Raw genomic sequence first — 14,301 nt, 5'->3', positions numbered from 1 at the left:
TACGAATAATGGAAAAGAAAAATATATTATTTTGAAAGAATATATCCAGAAATTTGATACTCATCAAATTAATGGAAGTCCTACAACAATCCAAGAATCATGCAGATTGAGGGAGTGCCCCACATGCAGACAAGATTAAAAGATTGATTCTTCAAGATAAAAGATGAATGAAGATAAATAAAAGGGGACCTACCACTACCAAAGCATCTAGCCAGCTGCATATGGAGCCAAAGATGGAGAGGCAATAATAGAGGAAAAGATGCCCCTTTGATGAAAAAGCAAAAAATGCATGTGAAAATGTAGACCTCAGAAGGAAAAGAATAGAGAGGCATGTGAACCTTTTCAAATTCTGATGTATGCAGTGATATAATAGACCAATAATAGCAAGTTTGAGTAATGTATAAATAGAGGTCTTTGGGGAAAGAATTGATCATCTCGAGTTAGAAACCATTCTCTTTCTTTAAACTTTGTTTAAAACCAGTTTTTCTGGAAACCCCTTGTATACAATAGAAACCTTGTATAAATCATTATATAAATAAAATTTCAATCTTTTGATATTAGAAAAATATGAGTTTCTAAACTTCCTATCCCATAAATTCTTGACAGATTGAAGAAGATAATTTCTTTCTTACTTTAACAAAGAAAGAATTTTCTTTACTTAAGATCCTTATTCTTAATTCTAAGAAAAGATACAATGAGGGTAAGAAGCTGAAATAGCATAATTCCCATTAAGGTAAAAGGCCGTTTGAGGGAGCAGTTTGCAGATTCAGAGCCTGAAGGTCACTCGATCTAAGAATACAGATTTAAGATCAAAAGTAAGGTAAAATTATCGTCTTTGTTAAATTTAGAAAGAATTCTTCTAATATCTTGAAAGAATCGGGATTATTACTTATCATGTTTGCCAAAACTTATTTATCATGTTATTATTATTCATAAAGCTTGCAAGGAATTATCTATATGATGCCATGCTATACAATTAAGGGATTAGATAATCTGTTAAAAAGACTATTAGAAAAAATAAAAATATTTTTTTTTCAACTAGAGACTATGAATATATCATCTAAGAAATATGATAATCTTAAAAAATTATATGACAATTATATCACAGATTATGCTAATTTATTACATCAAAGGATGGAACTATATATTAAAATTCGAAATGAGAGAAATAGAAGAATTTTGGAACTATTCCAATAAATCAGGATATTTTGTGCAAAATATGACAAGCCATTTCATTAAGAGTAATACAGACATTTTAGCAAGAATGAATAGTGACAGGCCATTTAGAAAAATCCCCCTCCAGTTCCCTAGTTGTCGAGGAAGTCGTGTCAACGATGGGTGGCGATGCTGGTAGTTAATTTGAGGGGTAAGACTGGAAAAGAGAGGGTGGGGTAGCGTGGGTTGATGAGAAGGAGACACCCATTATTTATTTATTATTATTATTATTATTATTATTATTATTATTATTATTTTGGTTTATGTGGTAATTTTAAAGTTATTATTTTACCCATTTCTATTTTGTCAAAATTAGTCAAAGTCCACTTTTATTAATCAACTAACGATCAAACTGATGGTTTCCATTTGGACCTCATGTGCTAATTTCTCAAAGATTAGGGACCTTTATTGATATAAATTAAAGGTTAGGATAGAATTTGCAAAAAATGAAAGGTAAAAGACTGTTGCTGCAATTTTTCCAGAATTTTATCCTACTTTTTATCACCCATTCTTCAAAATACTATTTTCAATATATATATGTCATTAGCGAAATTGTCATGTATTCAATTTTTTTTATAGAAAAATTGCACATTTAAACCTCGTCCTTTTAACATTTATTATAAACCCGTTCCCAACTTTATCTCAAATCTATAGCTATTTTTGGCTGAGTTGGTCCTAATAGAAACCATCAATCTCATATGTGATGCTAAATGTGCATACGCGCCTCACATATCGACATATTTAAAAAGTTTGAATGAATGTCTACAAAGCTTCTTTTTAAAATAAATAATCATGAAAAAAAAATACCATTTCATGTTCATTTCTCTTATCCCACTCACATTGTGTTCTTGCCAATGTAATCATCATCAACCTCAAAATCCACGTCAAAAGTCAATTAATCTTATTTCACACATAGATTCTCTTTCTTAGAGCACACACGTCTTTAATCGAATTTATATAACAATAATCTCTGTAGTCGATCAAACAAATACGTTAAATATCAATTTATGAGGCAATTCAAGCAAGGCAAGGACATTGAACTCAATTGGAAGAGACTGGTCAATCGAAACTAAAAACAATATTTAGAAACAAAACGTCAATATGTCAAAACTTGTTTCTATTAGACATCAAAATTCATGTTTTATATTAAAAGGGGAAAAAAGCAATTTTATAAAAGTTGAGGATTTAAAAATCCTAATTCAAAGCATGGGGTGTAGAAAGTGGTGTGAAAAGTGAAACTAAATTCTCAATTCCGTCCTATTTTGTAAATTTCATTAAATTGTCCATAACTGCGCAGTTCACAATTTGTCATGAATTTGTTAATCTTTACAATTTTTTTCCCCTTTTTTTCATTATAAATGAAACTTATAATCAAAGGCGACTCAAATAACTCGGGCGCTTTAGGCAAAATCTTTTAGGCATTTTAAACAATATTATAAAGAAACGAATTCAAATGAAAAAAAAAAAAGAGTATCGATAGCAATAATATGAATGATCACCAACCATATTCTTTACCTACATACATTCTCAAAGATTAGCGACGACAAATACTAATTTTGTTTTGGTAGCTAACCGCCAACGAGAAAAGTCTTTATTCTTTATTCAACAGTAATTAAAATTTTCATTTTAATTAAAATTTTTGATATTAAAATTTTTATTTCATTATAAAAAATTCTTTATTAATATCAATATTTATATTTTACCCACATTATTTATTGACGAAATCACTGTTAGCAAATTATACTTGTTGAAATATTTAATATTACTATTAAAAAATTATTTCATATTCTTAAATTAATTTTTTATTTGGTCTTTAACAGCCTATGCAATTTCTTAATATATTTAAAAAATATTATTAATGACAAGAACTTCTTTATTAATTTTAAATTTAGTGTGCGTTTGAGTTCCTTTTATTTGAAAAAATTTATTATGAAATAATAGATTAATGGAGAATGTGTGATTAAAAAATAAGAAAAAATTGTTTATTCGCTAGTAATATTATTTCTATGAAGAATGTGTGATTGGAAATTAGTACTGTAAAAAAAATAATGTGGTAAAAAGTAAAATAATGAGTGACAAACACGGGCTTATTGAGCTAATCAAGACATAAAGCCTTAAGCGATCCTTTAAATGGACTGATGCTTAGGAGTTGCAATTGGACCAAACGGCTTGTCAACTTGACTCACCTGTGAACTAAGTTTGACGAGTGGCTTATGGATTGAGCCCCACAACCCATGAGCTTGTCAAAAAAAAAAGTGACCTAAAAAAAATTAATAAAAATACATTGGTTCGTGGACAATTCCGGCTTAGAGCTTACGTCGCCCCCTCTTGCATGAGTCTCTGGGCTCGATTCTTTGACACCTCCTACCACTTATGCTTAATCCGACTTTGTTTATAATCATGAACTCAATTCAATTCGACCCGGTTACAAATCATGCCAAACTTAGGTCAATATTGTCAACTGTGTAGTGGGTAGTATGGCCTTGACGTGAGCTCAAATTCCACAGCACGTGCAAACTAAAAAGGGCATATTCCATGCCCACCAACATCACATGCAATAGCCAAAAACAGGAAGTCAAGAAATTAAACAAAATACAAATTAGAAAATTACAAAAAAAGAACCTTTTGCTGTCCAATAGCATTAGATCCGAGGGAAAATTGTAGCAACGCTTCCTAACTTTTTACTTTTTATAGATTTTATCTTAACTTTCAATTTATGTAAAAAATGTCCCTAATTTTTCTTAGATTAACAGTCGAAGTCCAAATGGATGATAATTTGACCATTAATTGACCATGCAAATTGATTTTGACCAAATTTAGTAAAAACAAAATGGTAACTTTAGGATTAATATATTTTTTTTCAAATATTATTAACAATTAAAACAACAATTAAGCCAAACCATAATCCAAAGTCGCAGTCGCCTTTATCGGACCAGCAGCCACATCTTTCAACCACCAAACCCTCGTAAATATCTCAGAAATTTTTTTGAGAATCTTGTACAGTGCACCTCTAAATCTATACTGTAGTCCTTGGCTGAGCAAGGAAAATTGCATATTCTCATGTTCCAATGGCCTGCCTTCAGTTACTTGATTCCAAAGCTAGAGCTCGCAAAGCTCATAGCCTAGAAAGGCCATAGAGTCTCCTTTGTTTCCACTCATAGAAATATTGAATGCCTTCTCAATCTGCCTTCGAATTGAATCAATTTAATAGAAAAACTTGATAATCTATTTGGAGATGCAGATATGTTAATTGAGTTACCATTCGATATGGTCCGTTGCCTTAAAAATTGCCTTCAATGAGCTTCAACCAAAAATCATTTGTTTCTCGGAAACTCCTTACTTGATTGGGCTATTGCTGATTTTGCTTAATACTGGTTATACCTAGAAGCTATTAAACACAACATTCCACATTTCATGTGCAATTTTTTAGCATATTTGCTGCAACTATTTTGATTGTTGTTTGGCTGTTGGGGAAGAAGATGAAGATGGGGTGGGTGGGGCAAATTTTTATTTTGGTTTTTAGTTTAACTGTTAATAATATTTGGGAAAAATATTAATTCTAAAGTTACTATTTTGCCCTTACTAAATTTGGGCAAAATCATTTTGTTTGGTCAATTAACGATCAAATTTCATCTAGTTGGATTTCAGCTGCTAATTTATACAAGGTTAAGGACCTTTGCTGACATAAAATGATGATTAGGGTAGAGTTTACAAAAAAGTGAAAGATTAGGGACCTGCTGCAATTTTCCCTAGATCGTGACTATTTTACAGCGAAGCTTTTTCTTTTTCCCATTTTTTTTTTTCTGATTTATGATTGTCTACACTATTCAATGACGTATTGGTCCCCCCTTCCATTCTCTTTTCCTATTTGAAACACAATCCCTTCTTGTATTTTCCGGCCTTAAAATCCGTTGAAATATAACGACTTGATTTTTGAAGAAATCACCGATTTTTTTAATTAATTGAATATGAGAGAAAGGAAATCGGTGAAATTTAATCTTCAACAGCAGCAGCAGCAGGAGGATCAGAACGGTCATTTATCTCCGTTTAAGTTAGAGAAACTATTTGATCCAGATGCTTCTTGGGACAAGGTTTTAGCTTCTTTTATTATTTGCGTGATTTTGAATCATTTTTAATTACAATTCATTAAGAAACATAATTTGTGGAAATTTCTATTATTTGACATGATTATCATAATCAGGCAAAGAATTTAAAGATGATTGTGTTTTTAGGTAACCGTATTAATGTGTGCAATTAAGTGGATTATGTTCAAATTTATGAAATTTTGCAGGAGTTGACTATTGTATTAAGCCGTTAAAGTTACTGAATTATCATTATTTGCAATGAAATTAACATTTTATATATGCGTTGTGAAGGTTAATAAAATTGAATGATGGTAGTGAGAATCTGTTATCAATTTAAGATGTCCGATAAGCATTAAATACATTACTGATGCTTGTTAATGAAAAAAATAATGTAGAAAAAAGTTATAACAGAGATAAGGTCAACATGGTCATTGGGAGTTTAGAATATTGTGATTAAAAACATCGAGGACAATATTGTGTACTGTAAGGTCATTGTTTCTCTGTATTATCCCGAGTAAACTGAGCTGAAGTTTGTTGAATTTTGAGTATTTGGATAGAGCCGAAAAGGAACCAATGAAAATGATATTAACTCATCATAATCCGACACAAGTTTGTGTACTAGTTGCAGTTTTCATCCTCAATTTTATTGGACGTGCTAGTGTAGTTTACCATAGTTTGATCTTAAACACTTTGGAGATGTAGGCGAGGAAAGCCGAGACTTCTCTTAGGATTTCAGCGTACTTCGTGGTTTTGTTATTATAAATCCTATATTAGTTTACCATATTTTGATCTTAAACACTTGGAGATGTAGGCGAGGAAAGCTGAGACTTCTATTAGGATTGCAGCCTATTTCGTGGTTTGGTTATCATAAATCCTATATAAATATCTAACAAATTTTAAATTTGTTATAAATAAAGATTTTTTCTTCTGTTTTTCTCTTCTAAGCACCTGAGTCATGCTTAAAGCTCCCCATGTGTTTCTTCTCTCATTGCTTTAATGATTATGTACTTATGTTGAAGTTGAAAGGAATGCAATGCCAAAAGTAATGCAACTAGAGGTTTTCTCGAGAGAATTAACAATTCCGTATAACATTTACTGCATAATAGTTAACTCTAACTATTTACGAGGATATACAATATGTGGAGATCTCTATCTCTGGTTTTGTTGAAGCACATGATTTATTGAAGGAGATTAGAGTTAAGACTTCAGCAAGATACTACAAGTTGCTTAGCTTGTGATATAGCCCTTCTCCCATTAAACTGTATATAAAATGGCTTAGTAAATTGCAGTTATTTTGTTTAACAGTGATATTGGTGTATTTTCAACTACTATTGACATAATGACATGATCTCTTTTAAAAAATAAACTTAATACTTTTGAGTTTCTTTAAGACTAATTATGATTTGGGAGAAGTTACAATCAGGATAGTTTGCTGCCACATAATTATTTGACATGAAATGGAAAATGGACACCCACACCTAAATATGTACTAGATAGTTAATTTTGGCTCCTGGGGTTTTCCCTAATTCGGCAGAGTTTTACCTTCTTCCTTTTTGTTGTTGTTTGGAGTCGTGGATGTCAATAGATGTGTTGGATGCTTGTATGCTTCAGGTGTTTGCCATAAAATTTTTGTATACTGATTGTTTGTGTTCCTTGTCACAGGATCAACTGGGAGATGTATTGCATTGGATTAGACAAGCATTGGCACTTGTATGTGGACTGCTATGGGGTGCCATTCCCTTAGTTGGAGGCATTTGGTTTCTCCTGTGAGTTACTGCTCGTAGTTTTTTGTTTATATACCTGTATTTTGTCATTAACATGTACATTTCAATGAGAAGTGACAAACATTCAATTTTACTGAAGTTTTTCTTCATTTTTGTTGCATATCACGTTAAAATTCCTATATGATGTACAATTTTCCTTTCGTTATCTGCTTTTATTAGCTAAAATTAACTGGTCTCCTCCTTTTTCTTATCACTTTGATTAATACATTTGCTGAAACTACTCCACATATGCATTTGTTAGGATAAACTCTTTTTTTGGTGTCCCTTGATATGCTTAGTTCAAGTAAATAAAAACAAGGATGCCTTGCTCATGCAGTTTTAAGTTTTCTGTTTTGATTTTTATTTGGGTTAGAAAATAATGACTCAAATATTACAAGCGGATTCTATATGAAGGAACAGACTTCCATTTAGATAAAAAAAGAAAAAAAATGTTACGTTCAACAATGCAATAGGCTCCCTTTATTAGCAGTTTTTAAATGGAATGCAACTTGTTTGGTAAGGTGAAATTGTACAACATTACAACTAATGAATAAAAAGAAGCTTAAATCTTGTTAATTTTATTGTCCACTCCTTCCCAGTACTTGTACCTAACATGCCTAATGTATTAAGTGTACCATTCACCTTTTTTGCTTTGGAACAAGAAAGATCCCTCAATTAACTCTTGATTTGCTGGTCTTGATATTTCAGGTTTGTGGTTTTATCCTCTGGGATTATATACGGTTATTACGCTTTTATACTAAAAATCGACGAAGAAGATTTTGGTGGACATGGAGCTCTACTTCAGGAGGGGCTCTTTGCTTCAGTATCACTTTTTCTGGTATTTAAGCAGTTTCCCAGAATTTCATTGCGTTTTAAACACGATCTATCTGCTGACTGTGTTCATGAATTAACTCTACATTTTTACATTTTGTTTTCTGTTGATCAGCTTGCTTGGATCCTAGTATATAGTTTGGCACATTTCTGATCGGCAACACAAGTCCCGACTTGGATCTTCTAGCCTTTTTCTCTCTTTTAGCAGAATGATAATTGATTTGTTTAGATTTAGACGTTATGAGGCGAAACCTGTGCTTTGCAAACGTTCAGGAAGTTCAAAATCGAATTTTGTCATATTTGTTGCACTAATTTTTTAGTGGGCAAAACTAGTCTGCAGTCTTTATTTTTCATCCTTGGACCTTTCATTTCTTCGTTTGCTCCTATTTATATAATCATGTTTCTTTATTTAGCTTGTTTTGTTTTATTCATTTACTCATATACACTTATTAAATTTGTATTGTTATAACCAATTTTTCCACTTGATCTTGAAATTGTATAAATATAAAACTAGGAAAGTTATTGGCAAAAATTGCTTTTTCAATAACATTAAATAAGATTTTCTAATCCGCGTGGAAAATAAAATAAACCTATATAAATGGGACAAAGGGAGTACAATTTTCGTATGTATTGATGTGATGAAGCAGCCTGTGTTATGCCAATAGTGCATAGTTTAACAAATTGCATTGGCAGTTGCACTAGAATTATATAACAATTGATACAGAATATGCATTGAACTCCATTGTAAACATATTGGCCTCCATATTTTCTAACCAAATAAGAGCAATTTTCTCTACTAGAATTGTAAAATATTGTTCTATTTTAAAAATATAAGAGATGCATCAGTCACACGAACTTGCACTAGAATTGCTACAGCTTGCCAACCCAAAGGCTGGAGGAAAAAATAAAAATAAAAATAAAAATTCTTCTATACAAAAAGCTCTAGAACAAAAGAAATCAACACAAGATCCATCCTATGCCCATCTTTGACATCGACCCCTCTGTTCAATTAAGTAGATGCGGCCATATGCCCATCTATTACTTGGTCTCGAGATGGATTTCTGTAATGACATTGAAGTTACAAATCAATATTAATACCATAAGAGGCAGCAGCGCACATCAGTAAATAAGGGCCCATTTGGGATGATTTTTGAAAAGCCAAATTCAAAAGCTACTTTTAGACTTGTTTGACTAATTTTATGGAAGTGCTTATTCTAGTTAGAAAAACTTTTAAAGAAAACTAGTCTAATGCGACTTCCTCTAAAAGCATTTTCGGAATGTGAAGCTCTTTTGAAAATTAGTTTCCAAACAAAAATAAAGTTAGTATCCTCCAAAAGCTCTTCTATTGAAAGTAGAAGCCAAAGTAAAAGCAACAGCCATGTCAAATGAGCCCTAAATGTTGAAACAAGAGGTTCACTTGTTTATGCCCAGCACAAAAACAAAACGCTTAAGTTTACAGCTATGTAAATACAGAAACTCTCCAGCTTATTCTTTCCTTTGAGTTTCACCCAAAAATTCATATAATATCACCTCAACTACCCTCACAAGACTGCCTAAAAAAAACAACTAAAATAATATGTTACAAATAAACGCTGATGAAAATCCAGGAAAAATTAGAGAGCTGCCTAAGCCTCCAAAAAGTCTTATATAAGAGTCATAATTAGAAGTGCCTAATGGGTTAATACTTTATAACGAGTGTGCTGATAAAGAGACAAACCTACATCCCCTCTCCCTCTCTCTGTCCCTGTCCCAAAAGGGAAAAAGCTACAAAGTGCCTAAACCTCATCCCCTTGTACAGCCATCCCCAGATACTCAGTAGCTTTTGGGGAACAACCCCATGGAATTGCCTTACTGGAGCCTGAAACATAGAACTTCAATTATTTTTTGAAAAAAACACTTCAGCGGAGCTGCAGAAATGTCAATTCCCAGAAAGTGTTAAGGGTGCAGAATTCTCCAGCATGTGAAATTTATAATGACCTTCCATTCTCACTATGTATGTGCTGAGTCTGCTCCATGAATAGGTTTTGTCAACCCGCTTTACATTGATTCAGAAACATGCATAGAGGAACTAGAAACAAACCAAAATGACTTAAAAAAATTTCCTATAATATTTCTAGAATGATCTCAACTTATTGGACCTTTCAGGCACTATTAGAATATTAGTGACACATACACATACAAGTAACATGTATCATTACTGAAATGAAAAGCGTGTTCTTTTTGGTATCCAAAATCAGAGTCAAGCTCCAAGTACCTCAATCTTGGTGCGAAATTCTAAGGAGCTCTCACATACATGACACTCCGCTCTATGAGGGGAACTATTGGACTGATCTGACCCAACAAATGCAAACACCTGAAAAAAAATGTTGTAGTAGGTCAAGATACAATGATCCATGCATTGAATAATAGTGTTTGTCAAACGTGAGAGATAGTCAATACCAACAATTCAAATAAGGTTTGAAATATGGTGGCTAATTTCCATTACTAACCTCTTCGCCGCAGTTAGGGCATGCTCCTTTCAATGCCACCAGTTTACTACTCCAAAGCCTTTGAAGTGCTCCAACTATATGAAATCTCCTAGTTAGAAGGCATATTTGAAGCATAACATGCTATAGATTTAATTCAACTCAATTGTGAAGGTGCATATGATAATCAACAACCTTAAAGAAAGCATAACACTAATCGTACAATGAGTTCATTACATGCACAACGGGACATTCAAAGATTATACATGAAATCCAGTTTGTTCTAATGCTATTGATATTTCCTTATCATTTAACACATCAAGCCATTGTAAATGACAACTATCATCATTAGTAGGTATCATTGGAAAATTGCCAGAAATCAGGAAAAACCTGCTCCAGTTGCACGTATAGGATCTTAGTCTATGATAACGTTTACATGATTTACAAAAGATACTTAGATTCTTCTCGGCTTACCAGGACATTTTCGCAGCCAAAAACTCTATTGATCAATATACCAATGCACATATCAAAATAGAAGATAATATATTCAATAACCCCTAGACCCAAACGCTCACTCACTCCCAAATGGAGAAGGGGAAAAAAACAAAAACAAAAGGTCCTGTCACCCATGGTATGAATATAAAAACAAACAACATCAATTTTTCCTCAAAGAACTGTTATCTAAAAGCAGGTTTTGGTGAGCTTATTTGCACTCATAAGCTTACTTGTAAGAGGAGAGAAAAATTAGGTTTTCATAAATAAAATACGCAAGATTATAAGACCACCCAACACATGCTCAACTGAGACCATCTTGCTCGCTTCTTTGAGGGAGCAAAATTTTTCTGAAGGATTTTGCATCCCACTTCTCAGTGTAGCCACTAAAATAAATGGAAAAACTAAAAATACACTAAATTATTCCTTCTAATTTCCTTCTTTCCAAATTTAAGTAATATAGTTAATCAGCTCTTCCCGCCAGTCGATGAGTGAGCATGAAGAAAGACAGTTCTTAGGGCAGCAACAACATATGAGGGTCAAAACATAGACAATAAACTCAACGTAGCGCACATGCATGAATCAAAATATTATCAGGAATGTAAATTCATGGTGACGAAATCAGGTTTGGGAGTGATTATAAGGAGATTTTAAGCCCTCCCAAACATGCTTTAAGAAACTTCGCCGTATTATGAAGCTTATTCCTTTCTAGGTGGTAATTGGAGACATTCAACATCACTTTCATCTTCTGAAGTAAAAGTATGCATGGCTTGTCAAAAGAAATTGTAAGAGCATTGTTGAAGATTTTAAATATATTACCAGAAGCTGATGCAATTGGGTAGCCTATAATGAATCCAAATATTATTAAGAGAGTGCCGTTAAGCGTGGTAAGAAACTCTAGCACAGAAGCTTGACCATCATAAACAACTCCAGAATCAATTGCATCTTGAAAAGCTCGACAAATGGTGTAGAGTACAGGAAAAAGACATGCTGAAGAGCCAAAACCAAGAATCAAGAACCATTTGCTTGCTAAAGCAAAAACCTGTGAAGGATCTTCCTGCCCTACATCCACATATTCAGAATTCAAGTGCAGCAGAAAAATAAAAACAATAATACGTATTATTCTAGGTAAAGTACTTTAGTCTATGCAAAATCATCTCTAGCAGATATAGAAGTCATGCTACTCTTGAGAGGACTGAACTGTACTATCCCGGGACTGACACAACTCCAATAAAAATTACATCAATAAAGTTTCACATCAATGATGATCTATTTCCGATTGAATATATATGATAGGCTCAATCTATCAAACAATTAGATGGCTGTTACAAAATAGAGTTCTGCTACTTGTCCAGGCCTGGGAACAGATTCAAAACCAGGGGGCTGAGGTTTCCTGGATTTGAGCTGGTCCCCAAGCCTGGACCAACAGCTTTTCTATACAAAATATTCCAAGATATCAAGTAATCATTACAGTTGTACTCGTATCAATATCTGCATAATTAGCCAGCGTTACAAATGTAAATATGTTCAGCAGTATATGCTTATGCTGATTTTTTTTTTTTTTTAATCTAATCCTTACTTGTACATATTTCCTTAAAAACGTTATTAAATAGTAAGTTTATTAGGACTTCCGATTGTAAAGTAGTTGATTTCTTCAATTTTGTTGATTGTTGTAAAGTTTTCTTTTTAGATTGTTCTTTACATGACGTGAGTTTTGAAATTAACATCTTATACATGTTATCAATGCTCAATTTTGAGAATTGAATAGGAATATGTAACCATACTTCTCATTGAAGCCTCGTTTAGTTTATATCGTAAGAGGCAATTTTGTGATACAATTAGGTCTTGATCGACTAATAAGTCTAGTTAATGGATCAAATCATACTTGAAATTGGCTAAGAACATATCAACTATTCAAACTCATTCATTTCTATGCATTGCTTGCCACCAAAATTTCCATTTTACATCATAATGAAGTCTTGTCATGTCCCTCAAGGAGCTGCTTGAGGATGCCCTCTTTGCAGGTGCAGATGAAGAAGACTTGGATAAAGGCACGTATGAGTAGCAGAATGGAAAAAAAAAAAAAAAAGGGCCTACGTGGTGGGTTCGACTCCCACAGGAGCGCACATTAATTACCAATCAGCTGCTTTTCGTTCAAGGAAGATTGAATGAATCAACTATTTAATTTAAAAAGTGTGAATCAAGATGAACACATTAACCCCAAATACAGACATAATATTAGCCAGTACACATTAAAATCAAAATTACCTCAGCATCAGCATACGCAGATTGCCGCCTGAGACTGCATCGTGGGTACTTCATCACATACTTTGAGCCATACCACCGCAATCTTAACTGTTACATTAATACTGTTCATGAGCAAAATGAATGGATAACATTAAAATGAGTAATTCTACAATAATACGAAGAAAAAAATTATATACCTCGACTCTGTCAAACATATCATCCACTATCAAAGGCTTCCCACTATAATATGCATCCCGCGCCTAAAGTAATTAATAACAATCAATCAACAAAAATAAGTATATAATTGAAAAGTATTATTAGAAAAAAGATGTGAGTTCAGTTACAATTTTTGCTTACCTGACGATAGAGCGCTTCGAGAGTTTCTTGGCTGGCGGACTCAATGGGTCCCACAAATATGCAGGAGGGTCCTTCCGAAGGCTGACGGTTAACGTAAGTGGCAACTGAGCTGGAAATGCAGTGGCTCCGAGAAGAGACCCGGACGGAAAACGGGGCTCCGATATGGGAGGCGGTTCTAGAAAGTTCAAACACGGCGGAGCCGATCACGTGAGGCTTCACCGGAGAGCGCGCGGCGGCCATCAACTGCTTTCTAAAACTAGTAACACTAACACACCTAAACGGTTTTGCATACGCACGAAATTATAAAATCTTAGTGCTTTGGGTGTAACCACAAGATGAAGAGAGAGATGCGTGTGTATATGGCGAAAATACCCTTTGAGGCTGTGATTTCATTTTAGGACATAAATAAATATCAACTGTGATTGGTGGTGCATATTTGAAAGGGTAAGCCATGGAAATTTGACCTTAAAATTTGTGACTCATGGTTGGTTAGTGGTTAAGAGTGTGGGCACTAGCTTCGACAGACGTACGTACGTTTGATTTAATTCAAAAAAATTATTCATCTGCGTATAAAAAACTTAATTATTACACTTCGAATATTTCGTAAATTCATGTAATTACTGAAATCGAATCCGAATCGAGGTTCATTCCTATTTGAAGTTATTCCTATAAGTGTTATGCCCTAAATTCAATCGATTTAGGTTATAAACACTTTTAATATGTTTAATATATTTAAATTTTGACAAGATCTATTATTTATTTAAATTAATTTTCTGATAAATAATATTAAATAATAGAGTCCGAAAATTCAAGTTTAAGTGATTTGTTAATCAAAAGGAGTTCTGA

General features: G+C 33.1%; 2 protein-coding genes across 4 annotated transcripts; one reads left to right on the top strand and one right to left on the bottom strand.

Annotated features, from left to right (window-relative positions):
• The first annotated feature begins 5,045 nt into the window (after positions 1-5,045).
• On the top strand, positions 5,046-8,306 carry LOC111399896 (uncharacterized protein C20orf24 homolog). Its single transcript, XM_023027383.1, has 4 exons — positions 5,046-5,306; positions 6,963-7,066; positions 7,772-7,901; positions 8,010-8,306. Exons 1-4 carry the CDS (start codon positions 5,184-5,186, stop codon positions 8,046-8,048), a joined length of 396 nt encoding a protein of 131 aa, XP_022883151.1. The 5' UTR covers positions 5,046-5,183; the 3' UTR covers positions 8,049-8,306.
• A 241-nt stretch (positions 8,307-8,547) lies between these two features.
• LOC111399881 (PGR5-like protein 1B, chloroplastic) lies at positions 8,548-13,845 on the bottom strand. 3 transcript variants are annotated; one of them, XR_002703812.1, is made up of 7 exons: positions 13,456-13,845; positions 13,296-13,358; positions 13,120-13,206; positions 11,671-11,908; positions 10,334-10,457; positions 10,149-10,247; positions 8,548-8,955 (listed from the first exon to the last, which is right to left on the bottom strand). XR_002703812.1 is itself a non-coding variant. In XM_023027368.1 (7 exons), exons 1-7 carry the CDS (start codon positions 13,693-13,695, stop codon positions 8,869-8,871), a joined length of 888 nt encoding a protein of 295 aa, XP_022883136.1. In that variant the 5' UTR covers positions 13,696-13,840; the 3' UTR covers positions 8,548-8,868. The 3 variants fall into 3 exon arrangements, 2 of the variants coding, with proteins under 2 accessions (XP_022883136.1, XP_022883140.1); XM_023027368.1 differs by having other exon boundaries at positions 10,384-10,457; positions 13,456-13,840; XM_023027372.1 differs by lacking the exon at positions 13,296-13,358 and having other exon boundaries at positions 10,384-10,457; positions 13,456-13,842.
• Between the last annotated feature and the right edge of the window lie 456 nt (positions 13,846-14,301).

The sequence above is a fragment of the Olea europaea genome, chromosome 1 (assembly GCF_002742605.1).
Source record: "Olea europaea var. sylvestris chromosome 1, O_europaea_v1, whole genome shotgun sequence".
NCBI lineage: Eukaryota > Viridiplantae > Streptophyta > Magnoliopsida > Lamiales > Oleaceae > Olea > Olea europaea.
Note: the sequence above shows the minus strand (reverse complement) of the source record. Positions and strands in the feature narration are given on the sequence as shown.

Coding starts and splice junctions, on each gene's coding strand:
- LOC111399896 (XM_023027383.1), top strand. CDS start 5,184: ATGAGAGAAAGGAAATCGGTGAAATTTAATCTTCAACAGCAGCAGCAG. Junction 5,307..6,962: donor CAGATGCTTCTTGGGACAAG/GTTTTAGCTTCT, acceptor TCCTTGTCACAG/GATCAACTGGGAGATGTATT. Junction 7,067..7,771: donor GGAGGCATTTGGTTTCTCCT/GTGAGTTACTGC, acceptor TTGATATTTCAG/GTTTGTGGTTTTATCCTCTG.
- LOC111399881 (XM_023027368.1), bottom strand. CDS start 13,695: ATGGCCGCCGCGCGCTCTCCGGTGAAGCCTCACGTGATCGGCTCCGCC. Junction 13,359..13,455: donor TCGAAGCGCTCTATCGTCAG/GTAAGCAAAAAT, acceptor TAATTACTTTAG/GCGCGGGATGCATATTATAG. Junction 10,248..10,383: donor GCCCTAACTGCGGCGAAGAG/GTTAGTAATGGA, acceptor ATTTTTTTTCAG/GTGTTTGCATTTGTTGGGTC.